At 37.2% G+C, this 25,223-nt stretch overlaps 1 protein-coding gene across 4 annotated transcripts in view; it reads left to right on the forward strand.

The window, feature by feature from the left end:
* INTS7 (integrator complex subunit 7) overlaps positions 1-25,223 on the forward strand; it is a 115,316-nt gene that overhangs the window by 47,111 nt on the left and 42,982 nt on the right. For all 4 annotated transcript variants that reach the window (XM_006834024.1, XM_006834025.1, XM_006834027.1 and 1 more), the window contains 4 exons: positions 7,210-7,327; positions 13,958-14,092; positions 16,256-16,353; positions 19,044-19,283. In XM_006834024.1, the coding sequence (XP_006834087.1) occupies positions 7,210-7,327; positions 13,958-14,092; positions 16,256-16,353; positions 19,044-19,283 (591 nt within the window). The remainder of the gene's footprint in view (positions 1-7,209; positions 7,328-13,957; positions 14,093-16,255; positions 16,354-19,043; positions 19,284-25,223) is intronic.

Here is a 25,223-nt window from a genome sequence, read left to right on the forward strand (position 1 = left end):
TTTGCATCATTCAATAATTTGCCCAGTGAATCTTTCAATAATGAAAGTCAAGGCTTTAATATTTTCTTCAGTTCCCCCAGCTTGAGAAATGCTGACCGTGTTCTTCCCTTTTGGTTTTCTAACTCTGAATGTTTGCATATTTTATTATAGTATTTGGTTGTATCTTCTCGAGCTGATCCGGACAGTATAGGCAGTAATAAATAATGGAAATAGCCTAAGTGTTTGAATAAATAATAGAACCTGTATTACCTAATCACAGTGACTTTTTAATGCTTTCTTTTCAACTTCAAAAACAAAGCGATATAGTTTTGTTCCTTAATTCCTTACACTTTTCTTTTATATGCTTGCAGATTCAGATCTTCTTTCCTGAACATTACTCAAACACTTAAAATGCCAACAGTGCCTTTCATGCTAAACCCAAAGGCTCTTTCTGCCTTTAACGTTTTCCTCCTATGTGCTTTTGACATTGACTTAGCCTTTCTCTGGTGCTTCCTTGGCATTTGACTCTCCTCACATGTTCTTTCCACTCTAAACTCCATACCCTTCACTGCCCCTTTCTACAAAGTTGAATCCTTGACCCTCTGTGCTTTCTTCCATTTATTCTCTGCTGTTCTATATGTTCAGCCTCCAACAATCTAGTCTTTTTGCATTGCTTTTTAGCATAGTTTGTATGGGTTGCAAAGTGCTTTGACTTTTAGTAGTGTTTAATCTTACAAACAAATAAATATCACCCTGTTTATACTGTGTTTTTAATTTGAATGTAATTTTTTAATGTAATGTGCACCGTTGCTGTTGTAAGGTGCTGTTGAATTGCTACTGACTCATTGTGATCCTATGCACTTCAGAACGAAATGCCGCCTGCTCTGCACCATCCTCACAATCTTTGTCATATTTGAGCCCATTGGGGGACTTCCTCTTTTTCCCTGACCTTCTGCTTTCCCAAGCAGGATGTCATTTTCTAGTGACTGGTCACTGCTGATAGTAAGGAGCATTCTGGCTGTACTTCTTGCAAGGCAAATTTTTTCAGTCTTCTGACAGTTCACTGTACATTGAATATTCTTCACCAACACATAAATTGAAAAGCTTCACTTCTTTGGCTTCCTTAATTATTATCCACCTTCACATGCATATGAAGCGATTGAAATTACAATGACTAGGGCCAGGCACACCTTAGTCCTCAAAGTGTCTCTTTGCTTTTTAACACTTTAAATGGATATTTTGTATCATATTTGCTCAGTGATTTCTTGACTGTGTTTTCCATTTGAAAGCAAGTAAAATGAAATCATTGACAACTTCAGTCATTGATACTTTTGCTTTTTTTTCGCCATTGATACTTTTGCTTATTGATCCAGTTGTGCGGGATTTTGCTTTATATTCAAGTGTAGTATGTATTGTATACAGTCTGTATTACTTCATCTATAAGTACTTTAAGTCCTCTTCACTTTAAGCAAGTAAGGTTGTGTCATCTGCCTGTCACAGGTTGTTAATGAGTCTTGCTCCAATCCTGATGCCATGTTATTCGTATAGTTCAGCTTTCTAGTTAAGATTATTTGCCCACCGTTCAGATAAAATAAATAAATACATGAAAGGATGCAACCTTAGTGCACATGTTTCCTGGCTTAAACCACATAGTATCCCTTTGTTCTGAAAGAACAACCGCTTCTTGATCTATGTACAAAGTTCATATCAAAATTGAGTGTTCTGAAATTCCCATTCTTCACAATGTTAACCATTTTTTGTTATGATCCACACATTCAAATGCCTTTAAGTAGTCAGTGAAACACAGGTAGACATTTTTCTTTTATCTTCTGTTCTAAGACAAGGTGCATCTGATACCAGCAGTAATAATCCTTGTCCCACACCTTCTGAGTCCAACCTGAATTTCTGACAATTCCCTGTCTATGTACTGCTGTAACTGTTTTTTAAATTATCTTCAGAAAAATTTGTTTTCATGTAATATTGATGATATTTTATTGAATGATAATTTCTGCATTCTGTTGGATCACCTTTCTTTGGGTGATCATATTTGGCACAAATATGGATCTCTTATAATCGATTACCAAGTAGCTGTCTTTCAAATTTCTTGACATAGACAAGTGAGCACATTAAGCATCACACCCATTTGTTGAAACAGTTCAGTTGGGATTCCATCAATTCCTGGAGCTCTGTTTTTAATCACATCCTTCATTGCAGCTTAGAATGTTCCTTTTGTACAGCAGTTATTGATCATAAACTATTTCCTGAAATGGTTGAACATTGACCATTTTTTTTATTGTTGTTGCAGTGATTCTATATTCAATTTTTGGTGCATCTTGTGCCATTCAATATTTTACTCTTAGAATCCATCAATATTGCATATCAAAGCTTGAAATTTTATTCCAATGCTTTCCAGCTTAAGAAATGTTGTTTTCTAACTTTTAGTCTTTTTACATTAATTATAATCTTTTACTTTGTTTTCTTGAGCTGCCTTTGAAATCTTCTGTTCAGCTCTTTCACATTGTCATGTCTTCATTCACTTTAGTTATTCAAAGTTCAAGAGCAAGTTTCAGAGTCTCTTCTGGCATCCTTTTTTCCCCCTTGTTTTAAATTTAACTTGTTTATTATAAATTGGGTGGTAGTTTACAGAGCAGATCAGTTTTCCACTCGGCAGTTCATACCAATTTTGCTTCACGTCATTGGTTATAAACGTACCCGTTTTTCCTATTCCCATTCCTCCTTCCCTCACTTTTCTGAACATTGTCTTTGAATAAATTCTGCCCTTTTCATATCAAATGGTTGATTATTCTAAGATATGTGTACATCCCTAGTGTTATTGTTCCCCTTTAGACCTATCTATTGTTTGGCTATAAATTGAGCCTTGGGGGTCGGTTCTTTTTCCAGACCTGAAGGATGACGAAGGGCCATGGTCTTGGGTTCAACCAGTTTCTTTCTTATCAGTAAGCCTGGCCTTTTTTATGATTTTGAGTTTTGTTCCACATAAAAATGTCCCATTCTATTTAGGACCTTCCAGTGTTAGTTTTCAGAGCAGTTGGTAGTGGTAGCTGAGCACCATCTAGGTCATTTGGTTTCATATTGCATAGTAGAGACTCATGTCAACGTGGTCATTTGCAATGCCTTCGATTTTCGTCATCTTTCTTCTGTACAGGGAGAGGTAGAAGGCCACTCACAAATTTTTAAGACCCCAGTTTTGACATCTATTTTGGTCTTTTCTTTCATTACTCCCGATTTAATGATTTTTGATTGCTTTATGTTTGATACCGTTCTTCATCTTGTGTGGTGTTTATTCATCAGTGTTTAGTGTCCTTTGCCAATGGGCTTCTTCCTTCAATACCCTTGGCTCTTGATCATATGTTATCTCTTGAAATGGTTGAACATTGGCCATTTCTTGGTATAGTGACTGTATTCCTTCTATTTTCTTTTGATGCTATGAGATTTTTTTTTTTACTGACATGGTCTCTAAATTCAGGTAAGATATACTCATGATTTTTATTTGGCTCTGATGGATTTGTTTTGTTTGTTTGTTTTCAGCTTCATCTTGATTTTGCATATAAGCAGTTGATAGTTTGTTCTACAGCCAGCCCCTAGCCTTGTTCTAACTGATGATACTGAGTTTCTCTGTTTTATCTTTCCACAGATACAGTTGATTTGATTCCATCTGACAAGGTACACATGTATAGTGACCTTTATGACATTGAAAAACGTATATTTGCTTTTTCAAAGGTTACTGCTCTTTCCAAAAAAAATCTGTCATATAATCTCTATTAGGAAGGCCATATTTTTCAGCTACCAACCCTTATTCTTTGTTTCTAACATTCACATCCAATTACCAGTAGTTATCTATGTATCTTGATTTCAGATTAATTTCAGACAGCAGAACTTGGTAAATATCTTCAATTTCTTCATCTTTGGCATTATAAGTTGTTAATGAATTTGAGTAATAGTTGTATTAACTAACTTGTCTTCTTGTGAGTATATGAATAGCATCCTTTCACTGATGCATTGTATTGCAGGATAGGTCTTTGACATGTTCTTTGTACTGATGAATGTAACCCCATTTCTGTTCAATATGGCATTCTTTGTAGAGTAGATCGTAGGGTTATCTGATTCATAATGGCCAGTGCTAGTCCATTTCAGCTCACTAATGCTTAGGACATTGATCTTTCTTTTTCCAACTTCATTTTTTAAACTTCTAATTTTCTTAGAATGTACTTTGTACATTCCAAGTTCCAGTTAGTGTAGGTTGCTTGCAGCTCTATGTTCTCACTTTGAGTCATTTCTTATTAGTAAATAAGGTCCCAAATGCTTTATCCCATCCATATTATTAAGGTTGAATCTTTTGAGGAGACATTGCTTCCCTGTTAATTTTTTGAGTGCCTCCTAACCTGAAGGGTTCATCTTTTGGCACTATTTCAGATAACATTCCACTGTTGTTCATGAGGTTTTCACTGCTGAGTTATTTTAGATCTACAGGCCTTTCATCTGGAAGCTTTGCTAAAACTTCTCTACCATAGGGTAACCTGCTGGTATCTGAAATGCCATAGACTTAGCTTCCAGCACCAGAGAACCCACAAGCCACCACACAGTATGACAAACTAACAGATGAGTGGTGGAATATGCATTAACATGGTCATAATCCAAAAGATACAACTTCTCCACACTTAGCTTCTCTGCCCAGTTGCAACCAATGTCTAATTTCTTGTGTATTTTCCCAAGGTGTTTTATGTGGTAACCAACAATTTTGTAAAAATATTTACCTTCATTTTGTAGACAAAGAAACTGAAACTCAAAGATTTCAGAAATGGCTCAGGTCACAGATTTGGTAAGTGGCAGAGCCAGAATTTAATGTGAGTCTTTCAATTAAAAACCTCTCTCTCAGATGCCAAATGCCTGGTGGGTTTTTCTTCTTGGGTTTTATATTACCTATTTTTAAAGAAAGTAGTCCTTTCTCTAAAATCATCTTATCTCCATAAATTTTCAGTCTTCCTAAATGGAATTGTCATTCTCTGGTCACCAGGCTTAAAATTTTGTAATAGTCGTTGAGTCCTTTTTCATTTATTTGTATTTTCAAATCTTTCAGCACATCTCACATACTCATATTCTCTCTCCGTTTCTACTATCAACTCTATTCTTAACTCATCATTACCACCCGTCAGGATTACTGCCATCCATGATCCATCTCCTTAACTCTCAGCTTCCTTTGTTAATTTGTTGTGTCTGCCATTGCCTATCTGTTCAGATGTCATTATTCCTCTGCATTAGTTCCCTGTTTTCATCTAGTTTGAATTCTGCATGCCTTTTAGGAATTTTTACAATTTGACCTAATCCTACCTATCCAGGACTTGTTTCTTAGCTTCCATTCCTTTGGATATAACTCAAGTAAACTCCATGTTGCGGCCTCAATACTGAGTTTTTGTTTGCATTACCTGGTCTGCCCTCCTGTTTCCATAAACCTCCATTTTTACTGCTGCTGTCATTTTTATTGTTAGTTACTTCCATTGAACTAACTAGTAATGTAGATTTTCCCTGCTACATGAAAGTGAAGTGTTCCGATGAAACCTTTTGTAAGCTGAAGTGACATAAAATGAAGAAGCTGCTACCATTAATTTATATGGAAAACATTTAAAACATTCTCAAACCCAAAAAATGGCCTACCAAATCATATCAAATAATGAATACAACCTAAAATAACACTGACATACACTCTTCACAAACAAAATTTAAAGCTGTGGCTACTTGCTGCTGAAATGATGATAAGTGTTGTTCTTGTTGTTAGCTGCCATTGAGTCGGTACCAACCCATAGCAACCCTATGCACAACGGAACAAAACACTGGACCACCCTCACAGTCATTGCTATGTTTGAGCCCATTGCTGCTACCACTATGCCAGTCCATCTCTGGGGGGGGCGGGGGGCGGGGGGATGTCTTCCTCTTTTTCTCAGACCCTCCACCTTACCAAACATGATCTTCTTCTCCAGTGACTGGTCCTTCCTGACAGTATGTCCAAAGTATGAGAGACGAAGTCGTGCCATCCTGGCTTAAGGAGCATTCTGACTACTACTTCCTACACAGATCTGTTAGTTCTTCTTGCAGACCATGGTACTTACGGTATTCTCCAGCACCATAACTCAAGTGCATCAATTCTTCTACGGTCTTTCTTATTCACTGTCCAGCTTTTGCATGTGTATGAGGTTATTGAAAACACAGTGGCTTGGGTCAGGCGCACCTTAGTCCTCAAGCTGACATCTTTGCTCTTCAAACACTTTAAAAAGGTCTTGTGCACCAAATTTGCCTAATACATTTTTTGATTTTTTGACTGTTGTTTCATGAGTGTTGATGGTTAATCTAAGAAAAATGAAGTCCTTGACAACTTCAGTCTTTTCTCCATGTAACTTGATGTTTTTTATTGGTCCAGTGGTGAGGATTTTTGTTTTCTTTACATTGAGATGCAATTCATACCGAAGGCTGTGGTCTTTGATCTTCATCAATAAGTATTTTAAGTCCTGACTCATGGTGACCTTATATAGTGTTTCTGAGGAGCAACTGGTGAGTTTGAACTGCTGTCTTTATGATAGTAGTCCAGTGCTTACCCTGTTGTTGTTAGTTCTGGCTCATAGAAACCCTGTGTAGAGTTTCCAAAGAGCAGCTGTGCGTTTGAATTGCCAGCGTTGTGGTTAGCACTCTAGTGCTTATCCTGCAGCACCACACCAGGATTCCCGTGCTTAACCTACCCCTTACCTCCTCTTGTTTGCATGTTGTTATTGTTGTTAAGTGCTGTTGAATTGGTTCCGATCAATTGCAACCCTGTATAGGGTTTCTAAGGAGTGGATGGTGAATTTGAACCACTGATCTTGTGGTTCATACCAACCTTTCAGTACAGGTGCTTTATCCCACAGTGCCACACTAGGACTCTTATATCAATATTTATTATAGTCAGTGAACCAATACTGATACATTTTCAGTCAGTAAAACTCATACTTTCTCCAGTATGAGTTTTCCTCACATTTTATCTCATGTCCTTTTTCTGTTGCAGGATCCCACCCAGGACACTACCTGTAATCATCATGTCTCCTTAGGCTTCTCTTTACTGTGGCAATGTGACTTAAGTTTAGTGTATCATTTTTCTAAAACCTAGAAATTTTAAACTGAGTTGACAGTTTAGAGAAATGTTGTTGGTTTAACCTCACTGTTCATCTGTCTTTTGTATTTCAGGCACTCTGTGAATGTGCCCTTCAGACTCCTTATGACAGCTTAAAACTAGGGATGCTGTCTGTCCTTTCCACATTGTCAGGAACCATCGCCATCAAGCATTACTTCAGCCTCACTCCAGGTAAGGAGGAGAAAGTAGGTAATGTGTAGATAAGATGCTAATCACTTCATTCATGTTCTTTCTAGTTGTTACCTCTGTAAAGCTTTACAATCAGGAAGGTTTCTCTATAGTGATTGATTTGAAGATGATTTCTTAGCTAAAGCTTGTGATAAAATTCGTCATCCTTGCTCTTAACTCAAGGATATTGCTTTTCTAAATTTTTCCTTTTTTGAATTATATGTGTATTTTTGAGGATGCTTCAAATAGTTGATTTGTTTTTTCAAGTCTCTGACTCAAAGTGCCCTTTGAATTTAAATACACTTCAAAGGTCAAGTGGTGGTGAATTTTTAAAGCAAATGTCAGGTGCTTCCATTTAGGTGTATGTTATCCTTCTGGCAAATGATTAAAATAAAACTTCACCTCAGTTCAGTAATAACTGTCCTAATTGTCTATTTGTGATGATTAAAGCCAAAAAAACCTCATTAATACCCAGTGAGGCTCTTGGATAGCTAACAGACAGACTTAAGATTAAAGTTTTCTGATTTTTTGTTTTAAAATGAAAGGTTTATGAATTATCTATTGTCAAATAACGAACTTGCCTATGGTATGCTAATTTGAATTGAGTTAATTAAGAGAACTGTAAGGCACATTTGCCTTTTTCTTAGCTGCACAGCATATAAACTTTCTGTGAAGGAATTCTCTGCCTGTAAGTCAGTGGTGATGGCTATGTGCTGTGGAGTCAGTTCCGACCCATAGCGACCCTGTACAGAGTTTCTGAGGCTGAAAATCTTCACGGGAGCAGAAAGCCTCTTCTTTCTCCTGCGGAATAGCTGGTAGTTTCGAACTGCTAGCCTTGCGGTTTCGCAGTCCGATTCGCAACCTCTACGCTGCCAGAGCTCCTTTACGTCTTGATAGGAGACTGAAAAAGACCTGATATTCTAGAACTAAGCTTTCCTTCCAGCTTTGGTGCATACGTATAGCCTGAACTTAATTATTTCCTGTACCTCAGTCTGAACTGGGATCAAGTGACAAAACAAGCCGAGGACATAGGGAAATCTGTTCTGATGGTAGAGCAATGACTACAGCAGCAGCCATTTGCTAGGGTAAACTGTAGCAGTAGCTCGTTTGGCATGTGTGGTACCTGTAGCTGCATTGTAAGCTTTGACATCATTTAATTAGTGACAGTTCCATGGATTACTTGCCATCTTGGTTGCTCCAGCCTTGCTTCCTATTTCTGTGTTTTTTCTGTGGTTGTTTTTCCAGGCTTTCTGTATCAGTTATCCAGTGCTATAAAACAAATCACCTGAAACTTTGCAGCTTAAAACTATGTCCATTTTACTTGTTTCTACTCTGGGAGTCAGCATGTTTGACTGGACTCAGCTGAGCAGTATTGTTGGCCTCACAGGAAGTCATTCATAGTAACTGTGGTCACCTGAAACCTTGAGCAGGCCCAGTGGTCTAAGATGGCCTCACTTACAGACTGGCCATTGAAAGGCTTTCAGCTGATGCACATAGATCCTCTTCCATTTGACTCTCCAGCAGACTTTCTTGGATTTGTTTGTTTACATCATGTTTTCAGGCTTGTAGACAAAAGAAGGCAAGCCACAAATGCACATGCACTTTTCGAGGTTTTGTTTTGCAGCATGTTTTCTGATGTCTCATTGACCAAAACAAGTCACATGGTGAATGTCAGAAAGGTGGAGAACTAGACACTACTTATAGGGAGAAATGGGAAAGTCACATTGTAAAGAGGCATGTCTATGATGGGTAGAAGACTCTCCATTTTTTAGTTTGTAGTTAACATCCTGACTGACAACACGAGCTGCATTAGGCAAAATATTGAAAGTAGCTTAAAATGTTTAAGAACTTCCCCATATAGGTTCTCATTGATTATTTGTAGAGTAGCCTTTCAGGTGAGGACGATGTAAGGAGTTTGTAACCTTGAAACTGAAGCTCATAACGGTTCCATGATAGTTGTTACTTTTGTAAAGTGCCATCAAGTTCATTCCAACTCATAAAAACCCTGCATAGGGATTATGAGGCTACAGATTTTTACAGTGGCAAAAAAACATTTTTCTCTGGTGGAACAGCTGGTGGGCTCTAATTGCCGACCTCGTGGTTCTCAGTCTAGTGCTGTTCCAACAGAACCACTGTGCGCCCAGTTCTATGAAGGACAATCCAAAAATAAAACCAAATCCATTGTTGTTGAGCTGGTTCCAACACATAGTGACTCTTTATTAAAGTAGAATTGCCCCATCGGGGTTTCAAGGTTGTAATCCTTACAGAAGCAGGATGTTATATCTTTTCCCTGTGTGTCCCAACTGCTGACTTTTTCAGTTTGCAGCCAAACACTAAACAGCTGTGCCACCAGACCTCCTTAGTGATATGGACAAAGTTTCATACTTATGAAATGTCTGAGCTGAAAATTGGAACCAAGCATTCTAACTCAGGACTCTCTTTTTTATACTAAACAGACTTAGATACAGGCTGCCCTTTTTTTTAGTTTTTAATTCCAAAGATATTTTATAAGCATTTTGTAAGGTTAGATTATTCAAGTTGACACACAATGCTTATAAAACTCTTCAAGCTAGATCTTTTGCTTGTCTTTTTATTAAAGTTATTGAATTGTAGTTTATATGTAAGATTGAGCAAAGGGTTTAAATAACCAGATGAGGTGATGTTCAGAGTAAATAAAAGTTCCAGGATTTTTCAAGCTTAGCTTATTTCCATAGATAATAGCAAATGTTCTAAGTGTATCTTCATTGACTAGATTTTTTAATAGAACCAGAAGAAAGTTTGTAGCACAAACTTAAATTTAGCATATCTAAATCGTACTATCATGGGTCATCAACATGTAAGATGATCATTTTCACACATCTCTTAAGAAATACACAAATTCAAGCAACATTGAAATTGTTTTGTTTTTAATCTGTCAGATGGGTAAAGGTTCAGAAGACAAACACTTGCTGTATTCATTGATGGTAGAAATACAAAGTATTAAACGTCTGCATAGGTGATTTGGAAATACCTATCAAAATTACATATGATTCAGAGATTCCACTTTAGGAATTTATCCTATTGATAAGTTCTCACACACTTGAAAAATGACTCATATTCACGGTTATTCACAGCATGTGTAATAGCAAAGTACAAGGGGACTTCCCAAACTTCATGGTGTCTATTCTCTTTTAAGTCCATTTTTCCACAAACTTCTTGAAGCCCTTGTATTGTCCCTTTGGTGTGGAATTTAATAAGCACACAAATATCCTTGAATAAATGTCTCATTAAAGAAATTAGGATATGTCACTATAACAGAAGTAGTGTCATTTATTGAAATTCATATACTGGCATGAAACAGTCTCTGTGATGTCATATTTAAAGAGACATGAAGCAAAGTGCAGAACACTGTGTGAAAAGGGAGAAAGAATTATGTGTATGTTTTCAAATATGTAGAGTCTCTCTAGAATGATTATGCAGTTAAATGATAAAATTGTGTGGATAAGGGACAGTAGTGGGAAGGGAGACCTCACTCACCAACCTTTTAACTTTTTTACCTTTTGTTGTGCCTTTCTTTGAACCATGTGAATTTATCTTAGAAAATCATCTTAAGATAAAAATTAAACTAAAAATTATTTATCTCTAAGAACATCCTCGAAAAATGGTCAAAAAGATTATAATTTAAAAGCAAGATATTGGTTAGTTTATATCTATCCTGATTATGTGTTGAGTTTTTAAATTGTATTGATGTACAAAAAGAGAAAGATTTTAAAAAATAGTCTAGAAAATTGACAGTAAGGTCATGCTGGTTTATGGGATTTGAGATAATTTTCTTTTTGTCTTTGGATTTTCTGGGACTAAAGTTTTCTTTGATGTATGGTGATAGGCGAAAGGAAGAAAGCAAGTTTTAGCAAATGTACTAAAAAGAAGAGGAAAGTAAGTTTGAAAATTAGTAAATGCCTCTGTACTACCATATGGATAAGAAAAATAATGGGGAAAACAATTTCCATAGTTGTAAAAGCTGAATTTTAAAAACACCGATATAGCCATAGGTCATTGATTACCAACGAGCACCACATTCATTCAGTGGAGAAAAATAGTCCCTTTAACAAATGATACTGGAACCACTGGATCTCCACATGCAAAAGAAGGAACTTGGACACAGCTCACATTACATGTGAAAATTAACTTAAAATGGAAAATGTTGTAAATATTAACTCTCAGAAGAAAATAAAGGGACAAAGCTTTGGGGCCCTGTCTATGACAATAAATTCATAGGTATGACACCAAAAACACAAGAGCAAAAAAAAAGTAAATGTGTGTTGGACTTAATAAAAATTAAGAACTTTTGTACATTATAAGACTGACTTATCTAGAAAGTGAAAAGTCAACCTGCAGAATGGGGAAAATATTTGGTAATCATGCATCAGATTAGTTAATATCCAGAATATATATAAAGAACTCATACAATTCAAAAGTAAACCAACAAATCACAGTTAGGACTTGCAAAGATGCTCAATATCGTTAGTTATTAGAGAAATGTATAGTAAAACCACTATGAAGGAACACATTATACCCAGTAAGATGATTATGGGATCCTGGTGTCACACTGTAGGAGCGTTAGAGTTAGCATTGGACTGCACACCATAAGGTCAGCAGTTCAAACCTATCAGATGTTCCTTGGAAATTCTATACAGGATAAGCTAAAGTAAGTTGGTAGTGACTTGATGGCACTTAACAAGAAAACGATTGCACTCAAAACAATAGAAACTGACAAGTGTTGCTACTGGCATGGATGTGAAAGAATTGAAAACTTTTATGCATCACTGGTTGGAATGTAAAATGATCTGGCCAGATTTGGTGGCTCATCAAAAAGTTAAACATAGAAATGCCATGTGATCCAGAATTCTAGTTCTAAATATACACACAAAAGATTTGAATGCAGGGACTCAAATTACTTACAATGTTCATTGCAGCATTATTCACAATAGTCAAAGATGGAAACAATCTGATGTACTTTTAACTGGCAGATGGATAAGCAAAATGTGATATATGCATGCAATGGAGTATTACTCAGCCACAGAGAGAAATGAAGTTCTGAAATGTATTGCAACAAGGATGAACCTTGAAATGTTATGCTTGAGTTAAATACATCAGACATGAAAGTATAGTGTATGAATCCATTTATATGAAAACTCTAGAATACATAGTTGCATAGATTCAGAAATTTGTTGATCTTTACCAGGAGCTGGGGATTACAAGAAGTGGGAATTCTTGCTTTAAGGTTACTGAGTTTCTGTTTGGAGTGATGAAAAACTTTTGGAAATAATGGTGATGCTCGTATAATGTCACAGAATTGTACACTTACTAATGTTCAAGTTACAAGTGTAACGTTACATATACTTTACCACAATAAAATTAAAAATAGACTTTAAAAGCTGAGGCTTTTGCCTGAGCTAGTATTTTTGTATTGAACTGGTGTGTAAGTGGCCATATTTGTTGTTGTTAAGTGCCATTAAGTCAGTTCCAACCCATAACAACCGTGTATAGTGTTTCCAGGGAGCGGCTGGTGAACTTGAATCACTAATGTTGCAGTTCAAACCAATTTAGTAGTCCAGCACATTAACCTACAGTGCCATACCAGGACTCCAAATGACCATGTGTCCCCTGGTTTATGCATATTGTACTACCTGCTCCTCGGAAACCCTGTACAGGGTGGCTGTGAGTTGGAATCGACTTTTCACAACAATAATATATAATAGTATTGTCCTATTGAATCTCAAAAATATGAAAAGTGAATCATAGAAAAATAAGCAGGGGCAAAGACAATTGGAAGAAAAATACTCTTCCAAGAAGTTAAACCAACTTCATTCTCCTTGTTGATTCTTCTTGATGCTCACTTATAACTGAGAGCTTCTCGCCTGTAAATCAGAATAGTCACAGCAGTATTATGTTACAGAGTTGCAAATGAGATTTTTACAAGTTGTTGCCATCTGTAGCATAGACTGTAATGAGTAAATCATAAAAGTAATGCATAATTTTCTTGACCTTCATGGCAGGATACTTTATCTTTGGGGTTTGATTTCTTCTATAAAAAAAGGTGTTGAATCAGATGATCCCAAATTCCTTTCCAAGTCTAAAATCATGAACTCCTACATACTTTTTTTAAGGTATAAATATAAAACATATATGCCAGCAATTTGAGGTAAAACAACTAAATTGAACATTTTTTGGTTTCTCTTTCCTTTTCTCTCTCTCAGTTTGATATGACAAGAAGCCTGTAATGGTAGCCATTTTTGTTGGAATCCATTTTTACTCCTAAGATACCATCTGTAGTTGTTTCAACTTTTACACTGTTCCTTAATCAGTTTTTATTCATACTTTTATGGGAAAGTGTTTTGTTTTTTTTAATTGTTTTTAGGTCCTTAAATTATTCTAGGTAGATTTTAAGTTGCAAAATGATTGACATATATCTGTTAAACAGCTTGACAAGGGAAAGAAAACTAGTGATGTTTATTGATGGTAGAGCAGAGGTCATTACTTTTGGTAAAATTCATCTTAAAGTTTTTCTCTGGAAAAGAAAAATGAGTTTATAGGCTAACGCTTTTTTTTTTTTTTTTTTAAACATATAATCTGTGTTGATTTTCTGTGTAGGAAATGTGGGTTCTTCCCCTGGATCCTCAGATTTAGTCAAATTAGCCCAAGAGTGCTGTTACCACAATAACAGGGGTGTCGCAGCCCATGGAGTGAGAGTCCTAATTAACATAACTGTCTCTTGTCAAGAAAAAGGTAAGTTTGGTTAGGCTTGATATTTTATGAACAAATTTGGGGTTGAAGCTTGGGTAATTTTTTAAAGATTGTGGAATTGAAAAGCTTTGTGGATCATCACCCATGCTTCCCACTGCTTACCTTTGCACATATGATGCTGTTGATAGCGATTGTTACAACTCTATAACGTAAGACATATGTTCTCTTCTGTAAATATCTAGACAACTTATAAAAAATTAAGTTATAGTTTCACCAATAGGCAAGTCAATTAGTAGCACAGTGTGAGTTGAATTTGCACAGAATTTATCTCTAGGTATATATAAGCATTAAAGTGATTTGCATAAAACAATGCACATATTTTATGGTTTTCCTAACATCTTTGACCCTAAGACTTGAAACTGTCATGCTTGTGTTCAAAAACAAGTAATGCACATGTGTTGTTGCTCAGTTGATCTTTATGAAGGATCATAAACTTAGTACCTATTTTTTCCTATCATGCTGACTTTTCACTCACATTTAAAAATCTTGCCAAGTACCTACACTAACTCAAAAAGCATCTAGATTGTATGTTGATAGTGATTTAAGTAATTTAACTTATTTTTGGCATAGTAATGAGTATTTTCCATTTAACAGAGAACTGGTCTATATATTCATAGCTGACATATACGAGGATAAGTGAAAAAGTATTGCTAAAAAATTATAGAAACCTTTCTTAAGCAAAAAAATCAAAATATGAAGTGATTGTGTTTCACCATGTCTTCCATCTAGGTCTATATGCTTCAGAAGGTGATGTTCTCCTCTGTAGACAACCTCCCCCAAAGAATTCTGCCCTCTTGAATTTGCACCATATCAAAAATGTAGTTTTGGCATCCATGAGAGACTCAAATTATGTTCTTTGAGTTTGGGGGTCAAAAAGAAGTCTGAAAGGACAAGGTCAGGGTTATAGATTTGGATAGGTTAAGATTTTCTAACAAAATTCTCATAAATGACAGACCTTACTGTCCTTAAAGAATGAGCAGGTGCATTGTTGGGATAGAAACACATTCCTTTGTACAACTTTCCTGGCCTTCTCTCCAGTGCAATTTCCCATTTTCATACAATTTCTTCATAATAGGCTCTTATGATCATCCTGTGTCTTTCAAGAAAATCTATTAAGATTACCCTTTGGGAAGCCCACAAAGTAGTTGCTATAGCATTCTGAGAAGACCTGCCTGCCTTAAATTTAACTGGCCCATAATTCCCTTTGGAATCCCATGTTTAGTTGGACTTTTTTTTTTAGGCCCCCTAATGAAATTATTTTGCTGAAAGAATTTGTCTATAGCAATTCACTGATTGCAGAAGCATGTTTAGACACATTTTGTTTGGAACAAATTCATGCCTGTATGAGCTGGAACCCTAATTAGCAATACTTTTTAACTTGTCTTCATATTATCTTAAATATAGTTAATTAATATAGTCATACCTTTCTGGAACCTTTAGAGAAATTTCAGCCCACAAGTAGTGAAAAGACATTGTAATATTGATATGAGACCTTTAAAAGGTTTATCCTTTATGGTCAGACTTAAGCACTAATGAGGTTATATAGGGTCTATTCCTGAAAGTGGCTCACTTTTTATGAGAAGCTGAAGATGTTTATAGCCTCGGTAAAAATGGACCTGCTTAATTTAGGTGTGCTTAGGAAGAAAAACACACTTGCTGTTCCTGGTATTTTTCTTAGCTAAGTTGGTGACACTATTTAAATTATATCTGTAGTTCTTGATTTAATGTGCGTGTTTTTATAATTTTCAGTGTTGGTGTTGTTTGTTAAGTACTGTGGAGTTGGTTCCTACTCATAGCAACCCTGTACAGGGTTTCCGAGCCTGTAAATCTTTACAGGAGCAGAGAGCCTCATCTTTCTCCTGCAGAACAGCTGGTAGTTTCAGACTGCCACCTTTGAGGTTAGCAGCCTGATTTGTAACCACTACGCTACCAGAGCTCCAATAAACGGGTAAAAATACAGAAGTCTGAAAATAGCCTTTACATTTCATAAGTAAAAGTACATGCCACATAACTTTTTCAGGAAGATTCATTTTATGCCTTCAAGTATTACCTATATCTTAGGCCTCTTCATTTTTACTTTTGTACATTGTATGTAGTTAAATGTTTCTGCTCAACCACTATAAAACTTAATGTTTTTTTCTGTAGACCTCCTGGCACTGGAACAAGATTGTGTCTTTGGCCTGGAATCCCTTCTGGTACTTTGTAGTCAAGATGATAGTCCAGGTGCTCAAATGACTTTAAAGGTGAAGGCTGCTTTTACTTTTATATAATGTCTATTTTCATTATGTAAGCCAGGAGTCACAGACTGAAGTATTGTAAGCTGTATGTTTGCTATCCCAATTACTCAGGTGTAACATACCAGAATTAACGCAGTCATAGACAGTATGTTTTTTAAAAGGGGGGGGAAGGTATCTGTGTTCCAATAAAACTATTTACAGAAATATTCGATTTAGATTTGGCATGTAGACAATAGTATACTGAGTCTTGGCCAATATGAACATTTCCCCTTGACTTTCACTTTCAAGATTGACCTTTTGACTCAATAATATTCCAGATGATTATTGTTGTTAAGTACCGTTGAGTCAGTTCTGACTCATAATGACCCTGGTGGGTGTGAGCCACTGACCTTGCAGCTAGCAGTCTAGTGCCTATCCTATTCCAGATGATAGAAAAAATAAAAATCTGAGCTTTGGTGCATTTTTTTTACCAGCTGTATTTAAGTTATAATAGATTGATAAGATATGGTCCTAGACAATATAAAGCAAAGTGAAATGGGTAGAGCTTCTGCATTCTTAGAAATTATAATTTGATGTAATACAAAGAAGAGTGTTAACATGATAAAATGACTGCATCCTAACTCATAAATATTTTAAATGTTTGTTAATTTCCCATGCATAGAAGTCTTAGTTCATAAGCCAAGGAAAAAAATTATTATAAAGAGTATTCACCATCACTTAATTATAGGAACCATCTTAAAGGTGGTTAAGATTTTTTTAAATGTGAAATGAGACTTCTTATTGAAGTGAAACGTGGAATATAATCAATGATGGTGGAAAGTTAAAGGCTATTAGGTAGACAGTAGAGATGGTAAGACTTTAGATTGTGAAAGGTATGTTTTAAAGGAGTCATGGTTCGTTTTAGCATGTTAAGAAAAAGTAAAGTGCTGATAGTGTGAACAAAAGAAATATTAATGCAGTTATAGAAATTGATATTCAAGAGGTGGGAAAGAAAGTAGGCATCATGTGCTTGACAAGTGATTAATCCTCCAGAACCCCTTTGGAAATACAAAAACTTTATTTAAGAGTTTGTTTATTTTAAAATTAAAAAAAAAAAAAGGCAAATCCTTTCTGCCAATTGTAGGTGTCAGTAAAACACTGAACTGAGCCTAGTGGACATACACAGATGATAAAGCACATCGCTGCCGTGTCCAGAGTAGATGATGTGGTTAATTGCCATCAAGTTAGTTTCTACTCCTAGCAACCCTGTACAGGATTTCCAAAGAGTGACTTAATGGGTTTGAACTACCAACCTTGCTGTTACCAGTCCAGTCCTTATCTGGACTGGTACAGCTCCATACCACGACTTTATTTCAAAATTCAGTAAGTTCTCTGGTTCTGCAAACAAAAATATAATTCTAATGAGAGGATATTGTATAGAGTGATTAATTTCAAGTAAAGATTCTAAGGAAGATTTCAGTAAATAGATACCATGAATTGAACCTTGAAAGAGGGGGTAGAATTTCAGTATTTTGGGAAAGATCATTGGAGACTGGGGGACCATTATTATAAAAGGCATGAAAGCAGAAGTGTACCTGTTATATTGAAAGAGTGGTGAGTAGCTGTCATAGCAGCAGAGGCATTGTAAAAGTAGTTTGCATTGCAACCACGGAAAATGTCAATGAAGGACTTGATTCTCGTGGTGGTAGTGTTGGTGTGCCGTGGAGTCGGATTCATAGCGACCTTGTATTAGGTTTCCAAGGCTGTAAATCTTTATGGGAACAGAAAGCCTCATCTTTCTCCTGAGGAGCAGCTGGTAGTTTCAAACTGCTAATTTTGTGGTTAACAGTCCAACTCGTAACCCATTATTGCTACCAGAGCTCCTTTCTTTATGATAAAGACATGAAAAGGAACTACTAACGTGACTATTAGAGACTTGGCAGAAGTGGAAATGATTTAGCAACCAGTTTGCTGTTTAAAGATGAAAGTACTTGTGAGTTTTGGGTTTTAGTGACAGGAATAATAGTGATGCCATCTATTATTAACTTAACAGTTCTAGAAATACAAATGAAAGTTGAAAACTAAGAGAGACAATTGGAAACTTTTTCCTCATTTCAGTGTGTTCACGCATCTCTTAACAGTATCTTTTTAAAATACAACCTCTCAGTAATCCCAACACTAATGCCCCCACTTCCCAGAAAAGTTATTTCATTAAGCTTGAATGGAGTGTAGTCCTGGAAACTATTTTTGTTAGCATCCTAGATGATACTGGTATAGAAAATTTAGAAACCACTTTCGAAAAGTAATGAAAATAGTGATACTTAGCAACTCTTGGAAACCCTATACTGAATTGGAACCAACTCAATGACACTTAACAACAACCAAGTGTGCAGTCCCTTGTCCTCTTCAGCTTTATTCGTGATGATTTTCTCAAGTCTTTTGTTTACTCGGAAACCCTGTTACAGGGTCGCTATGGGTCGGAACCGACTCGACGGCACTTAACAACAACAATAACAACAAATATTGAAATGAATGATTGTTATGCAGTCCTAACTTGATGTTTTTTAGTATTTTAGTTTTAATCATTGTGTTCCTTATGAAGAAAAATGTTTTGCTTGTAAAAAACCTAAAGCCTATTGAGTTTTTCTGAATAGCTCTAAAAAGTTTTAAATGCATTCAGAGAGGATTGACTAGTCTATTTTCTTTTTGATATGCAGATTGCTCTTAATTGTATGGTGAAGTTAGCTAAGGGCAGGCCCCACCTGAGCCAGTCAGTGGTGGAGACCTTGTTGACTCAGCTACACAGTGCTCAGGATGCTGCCCGCATCCTGATGTGCCATTGTTTGGCGGCCATTGCCATGCAGCTGCCAGTGCTGGGTGATGGGATGCTTGGGGACCTCATGGAGCTCTACAAGGTGATTGGACGGTCTGCCACAGACAAGCAACAAGAACTTCTGGTAAAAAATCACTTTTTGAATTTACTGTAGATGAATAGAATCTGGTCTCATTAGAATTACTTTTTAAAATCAGTACCACTTAAGCTAAATGCATAGGTTAAAATAATTGTCTAACACCAATAACCACAGTTTTTAATTATGAAAAAATAACATTTAAAATTTGAAGGACTTCAGAAAGTTCATGAAAAAATTTAATCATCTTTGAATTCCATTTTTCCTTGAATTTTTTTGAAGCTCATTTGTAGTGCTAATGTCAGAATTTGGGGAGGGAAAAACAAAAACAAAAAACCAACCCTGAGTTTTTAGTATTTTGCTTTTGAATCTAGTTTCATTCAGATCTAAAACTATCTTTTTCCTATGCTTTGTTAAAATATCTTAGTGTGACCAAAGCTTTTTATATCATGTGTGTGTTTATTATGAATGATAAAAAAATGAAAATGAATTTTTTTTTCTGTCTTGTGCAAAGCAAATAAATAATTAAACTCCTATTTTGTACTTAAAAAGCTGTAAACTAAAGACCTAATGATAGCAGCGAACATAAATTAGACCAGAATCTCTTTAACTATATGCAGTCCAACTTACATTTTTGTATATGTCTGGAGTTGGGAAAGGTAAATGCTTTAAAAAAAAGAGAGAGATGCCATGAAAGTTATAGTAAAATTTAGTTGATAGAGCTCTGTAAGGCTATACCAGTGAGTATAGGCCACATTCTAAATAGACATAAATTTTAAGCATATCATGAGTTGGCTACTCCATATTGTTTCATCTAAATTTAGGGCTTGGGAAAAAGTATAATGGAATGACTTTGTCATGCCTGTTTTATATTTAGTCCTTCAGAGGCATTATGTAAAAATCCCTATCTCCTCATTTGCTATCACAAAAAGATACCCTGATGACTATATAGCAGTGGTCATGGTAGTGAGACCATACCATTATCATAAATATCTATGGACGTTTGTTTGTATCAGCCTTGAAATACTAAGAGGCATTTAGCCATATTATTTTTCATTACAGTGTCATTTTGAACTAATGTTCTAATTGCTTTTTTTGTTGATACTTCTTTAAGGTAGTTTTCAATTATGAGACATAATAGGCAAAAATGTAAGGAATTACACCATGAAAATTTGAATCCATCACTCAGCATAAGGGAAAAAAAAAAATATTGCCAATATGGTTGAAGTCCCCTGTGTACCTCCTTAGTAGCACTCCCTTCTCATAAAAGTAACTATCCTGAATTAGCTATTTATCATTTTCATGCATGTTGTTACACTTTTATTACATCATTTCATATGCCTGAAGTAATTTGCAGTAATATTTAGCATATTTGTAACTTTATGTAATTGTTTAACCCAAACCTACTGCCACTGAATCGATTCTGACTCATAGCAACACTATATAGGATTTTTAAGGCTGTAAATCTTTATGGGAGCACAAAATTTCATCCTTCTGAAACCTAGGACTATAAAGATTATCCATGAAAAAATAGGGACAAACTTAGGGGCTCTAAAACATAGCATACGTACACTATCAAACATAACTAAAAACATACAAACAGTAGAAGCAAAAATAGATGACTGGAATTTCCTAAAAATTAGAAACAATGTACTTACAAAAATTACACCTAAAGAGTAAAAGGGGAACCCACAGACTGGGAAAAATTTTTTTGCAAGGGAGTAATCTCTTAAGTTTATAGAAAACTACAGTACCTCTACCAGTGAAAGAACAGTAACCCAGTTGAAAAATGGGCACAGGACATGAACAGACACTTCACCAAGGAAAACATTCAGACAGCCAGAAAATATGAAGGAATGTCCATGATCATTCACCATCGTTTTTAAGTGCCATTGAATCTGTTTCAACCCATAGTGACTCTGTATAGGGTTTCCGAGGAGCAACTGGTGGTTTGAACTGCCAGTCTTGCAGTTCAAACTGACTGCAGTCCATTGCATTATCCTGCAGTGCCACACCAGGACTCCTTTTGTTGTTGATGTTATTGTTGTTGTTGTTAAGTGCCGTTGAATCGGTTCCGACCCATAGCGACCCTGTACAGAGTTTCCGAGTGTGTAAATCTTTACGGGAGTAGAAAGCCTCATCTTTCTCCCGGGGAGCGGCTGGTAGTTTCGAACCGCTGACCTTAAGGTTCGCAGCCCGATTCGTAACCACTACGCTACCAGAGCTCCTTAGAACTCTTTTAGAGAGTTGCAAATCAAAACAATATTGACATATCTCATACCAACATAAACAGTGAGATTCAAAAACCAGAATAGGGGACTTCCAGTTCAGGGCTGCAGCCAGGGGAGCCAGACAGGGTATGCTCTGGTGAGAAGCAAGGGGGAATCTCACGAAGGAAGCCTTCATATAGCAAACCCACAGCTCTGGAACTATCATAAGATCTAGGATGGCAGTTTCCCGAACTCGCATTTTTGAAAAAATGACGCTACTAAGGAAAATACAGGCATCTTAAGACTCCAGCCGTGGGACAAATTCGGCGACTACCCCACCCCTGCAGAGTTTAGAGGGCGGGGCTAAAGCCAACCCGTTCAGAAAGCAGCATTTCCATCACACAAAAAAAACCAATCAAATAACATATCCGCAGGAAGCTACACATTTCTCCCTGTCCCAGCTTTAGATCTCAGCTCGGACATTAGGCAGGACAATTTTACCACCGCACAGAGAGAGGGAGCTGGGCGGTCCCGCGGCCCCAAATCTGAAGCCTTGCATCTGAGCCCAGGCAGAGCACCTCGCCTTATTCTCAGGTAGCCGCTTGGAACTTCCAGCTATTGTTCTAGCAAGCTGTGGCTGCCAGACGGGTCTGGCGATAATATGGATCAATAGAAAGCAACCTGTAAACCCGAAGCATAATAGGACTTAGCCATCCCGAGATTTGCACTGTACACACGCAGATAACCGCAAACAACCTGACCAGGGTTCTGAGGCAGTGCATCTGAGCCTCGGTGGAACACCTCGCCTTTCTCCCAGGGAGCAGCTTAGAATCTCCAGCTGTCAACCTTGCAACCTGCGCCTGGGCTGCTGCCTGAGTTCTCTGGGCAGGACAAATTCAAGGCAATGTATAAAACCCCAATAGAACAGGTTTCAACCATCCCAAGATTGACACTGAGCACATGCAGATAACAGAAATTCAGAGACAAAAATAGTGGTCGATCTTTCTCCCATTAACTCCCCAATATATATCTGCCCACCTATATGGCAGTGGCTAGAGGAGAGGCCTGAAAGAGGGGTCACCCCCACCCCTGCTGGAGCCTTGTATTTGCACACACACTGATGGTGTAGCACAGGACAGTTGACCACAGCCATATCTCTGCTCCAAACTGGTGATTTTTGCTTTTGGTCCTTTTGATCACACATCTTGCCTGAAGGTGGGAGCTTTCCTCCCTACATCACCTAAGAAGAGGCAGCAATCGTGGCCATATAGCCAAGCTATAAGCATACACCATAATACTCCACCACTAAGATAAGACCTAACAACACCTGCTACGCATTACAAAAAAACAGAATAACAACAAATACTGGTGAGGGTGTGAAGAGCCTGGGACCCTTCTATATTGCTGGTGAGAATGAAATGGTTCAACCATGCTGTAAAATGATATAATGCTTCCTCAGAAAGTTGGAAATAGAAATACCTTATGAATTAGTAGTCCCTCTACTTGGTATATAGCAGCAAGAAATATGAGCCAGGACACAAGTGGATATATGCATACCAGTGTTCTTCGCAACACTATTCATAATAGCAAAAAGATGGACACAGCCATAGTGCTCATCAATGGAAGAATGGATAAAAGAAACATTTTAGAGGATAGGTCTTTATGGCAGACTAAGCAGAAGGACTTTGCAGACCCTCTTTAGCAAAACACAGAAAATTGGATGAAACAGATTCAGAAGGTGGTACCAGAATTCTGAACTTCAGATAAAGGGCTTAAATGGATTGAATAGTTACAAGTGAGAAAGATTTGGAAGAGAAGCAAGAAAAGAGGTGATTTGATTTGGGGTGGCTACCGTGTCCCACCACAAGCATTTTAAGCAGGAGCGAGCAGATAAAAGGACAAGAGAGCACCTCTGTTACAGAAACCTGTTACTGATTTGCAGAGACAGAAGTGTGAGTCTTCCTTTTTTTCCTCTCTCTCTCTCTGTTCTCCTTTTCCTTTTCTTCTTCTTTTCTTTCTACTCATTTCTTTGGTAACCAGAGGTGAGACCAGGAGTAGTAGATACCCCCAGGGATGGTTCTGCAGTTGCACCAATAGTTCTCCATGCGGTGTGTGAAGGATTCTGTGGTGTATGGAGGGTTCTGCTGTGCACAGATTTTTGGGCATAGAATCAGAGAGGGAGAAGACAAAAAGAGCTAGCGCCTGGAGTCTCTTCCAAACTGAATCTGGCCAGCCCAGGGCTCCTTGCCACTAGGAGAAACAGTTGAAACAGACTTGGGGTGGGGCAGGACTTGTGTTAGAATAGAGATGTACAGTGGGAATATCTCAGGTAGCTTTGAAGACAAGACTCTATTTGTTATTGTTATGTGCTGTCAAATCAGTTCCAACCCATAGCAACCCTTTATAGGGTTTCCAATGAATAGGGTTTCCAAAGAGTTGCTGGTAAGCTTTAACCATCAACCTTGCAGTTCAAACCAACTTCGCAGTCCAGAAGTCTCTTGTTGTTAAGTGCCATCAAGTCGGTTCCAACCCATTGTGACCCTGTATAGGAGAAGCTGGTGAGCTTGAACCACCGACCTTGCAGTTCCAGTGGCTTTGCAGTCTGGTGCATTAACCCACAGCACCACACCAGGAGTCTCATAGGTGGTGCTAAAAAAATTACTCTTATTTCCTATGGTTTTATTGTTTTATAATATCATTAGTTGTTTGGTTTTGGGTTTTTTTTTCCCTTTTCCCAATTTGAGTGTATGTGTGTGCGTGCAGTTTTTTTTGTTTGTTTTTTTCCCCCTAGATTTTTATGACTTTTGTTTTTAATTTTGTTCTTTGGTCCTCCTTTCTATCTTATGGAAGCTTTTAATCATGCCTCATCTGAAAGGAGACAGCAACTGCTGCCATACAACCAAGCTACAATTGCACCCTCTAAAATCCCCACCAATTGAGCAAGAGCCAATACCAGCTGCTAAGCACCAGAGCAGCGTCTACAACCAACACCTGCCAGAAACACATTGAAATGAGCTATACTGTCAGTGAACAGAGAAGCACAGTGCCTGATCCACATGAACCAGGAGGCAACTGGAGAGTGCTTAATAATTCACCAACATAAATTCATCTAATTAAGACAAATACAACATACCACAATGCCTGAAATGCAGCAAAGTAGCTCAGATTGCTTTGGTGGGAGAAGTGGCTTTAGAATAGAAATTGCTTTGGAAGGAGAAGGGACTTTGGAATAACCCAAAAATAATTCAGGAAAATGATTCTGAAATGCATCTAAATGTTCTACAGAATGGTTGAGAAAAATAAGCAAGAAGTCAGGAAGCACTACAGGAACAATCAAACAAAATAGATATAACAAAAAACACAAAACGAAAATGGCAGTACGACTGGCTACTACAAGAATAAGCAAGTTGTTCGCCAGGAAGCCATCAATGCAAGTAATCAAGTTCCTTTAGGACAAATTCCCCTCTAAGACTGAAACCACATTGGTCTACTGGTGAGTAGAAGAGGGGGAAAGGCAGCAATGAAGAAATGGGCTGAGGTGAGCCACGGGTCCATTGACTCCCGTTGACCTGGAGATAAGAGAGAGAAGAGGAAGGGCTGGATAGTCCTAAGTATGGTGAGAACTGTGACACCTGAGCCCATGGACAAGGACATAGCACAGAGGGCTATAGCTGAGAGTGAAACATCCAGCTGATATGAAGTGAGAGGAGATGCACAAGAACACCCAAAGTTTCAGATAGTACCCACTTGACCTAGCCTCAATGGCTTGATAATCAGC

The sequence above is a fragment of the Chrysochloris asiatica genome, unplaced genomic scaffold (genome assembly GCF_000296735.1).
Source record: "Chrysochloris asiatica unplaced genomic scaffold, ChrAsi1.0 scaffold00009, whole genome shotgun sequence".
Taxonomy (NCBI): Eukaryota; Metazoa; Chordata; class Mammalia; order Afrosoricida; family Chrysochloridae; genus Chrysochloris; species Chrysochloris asiatica.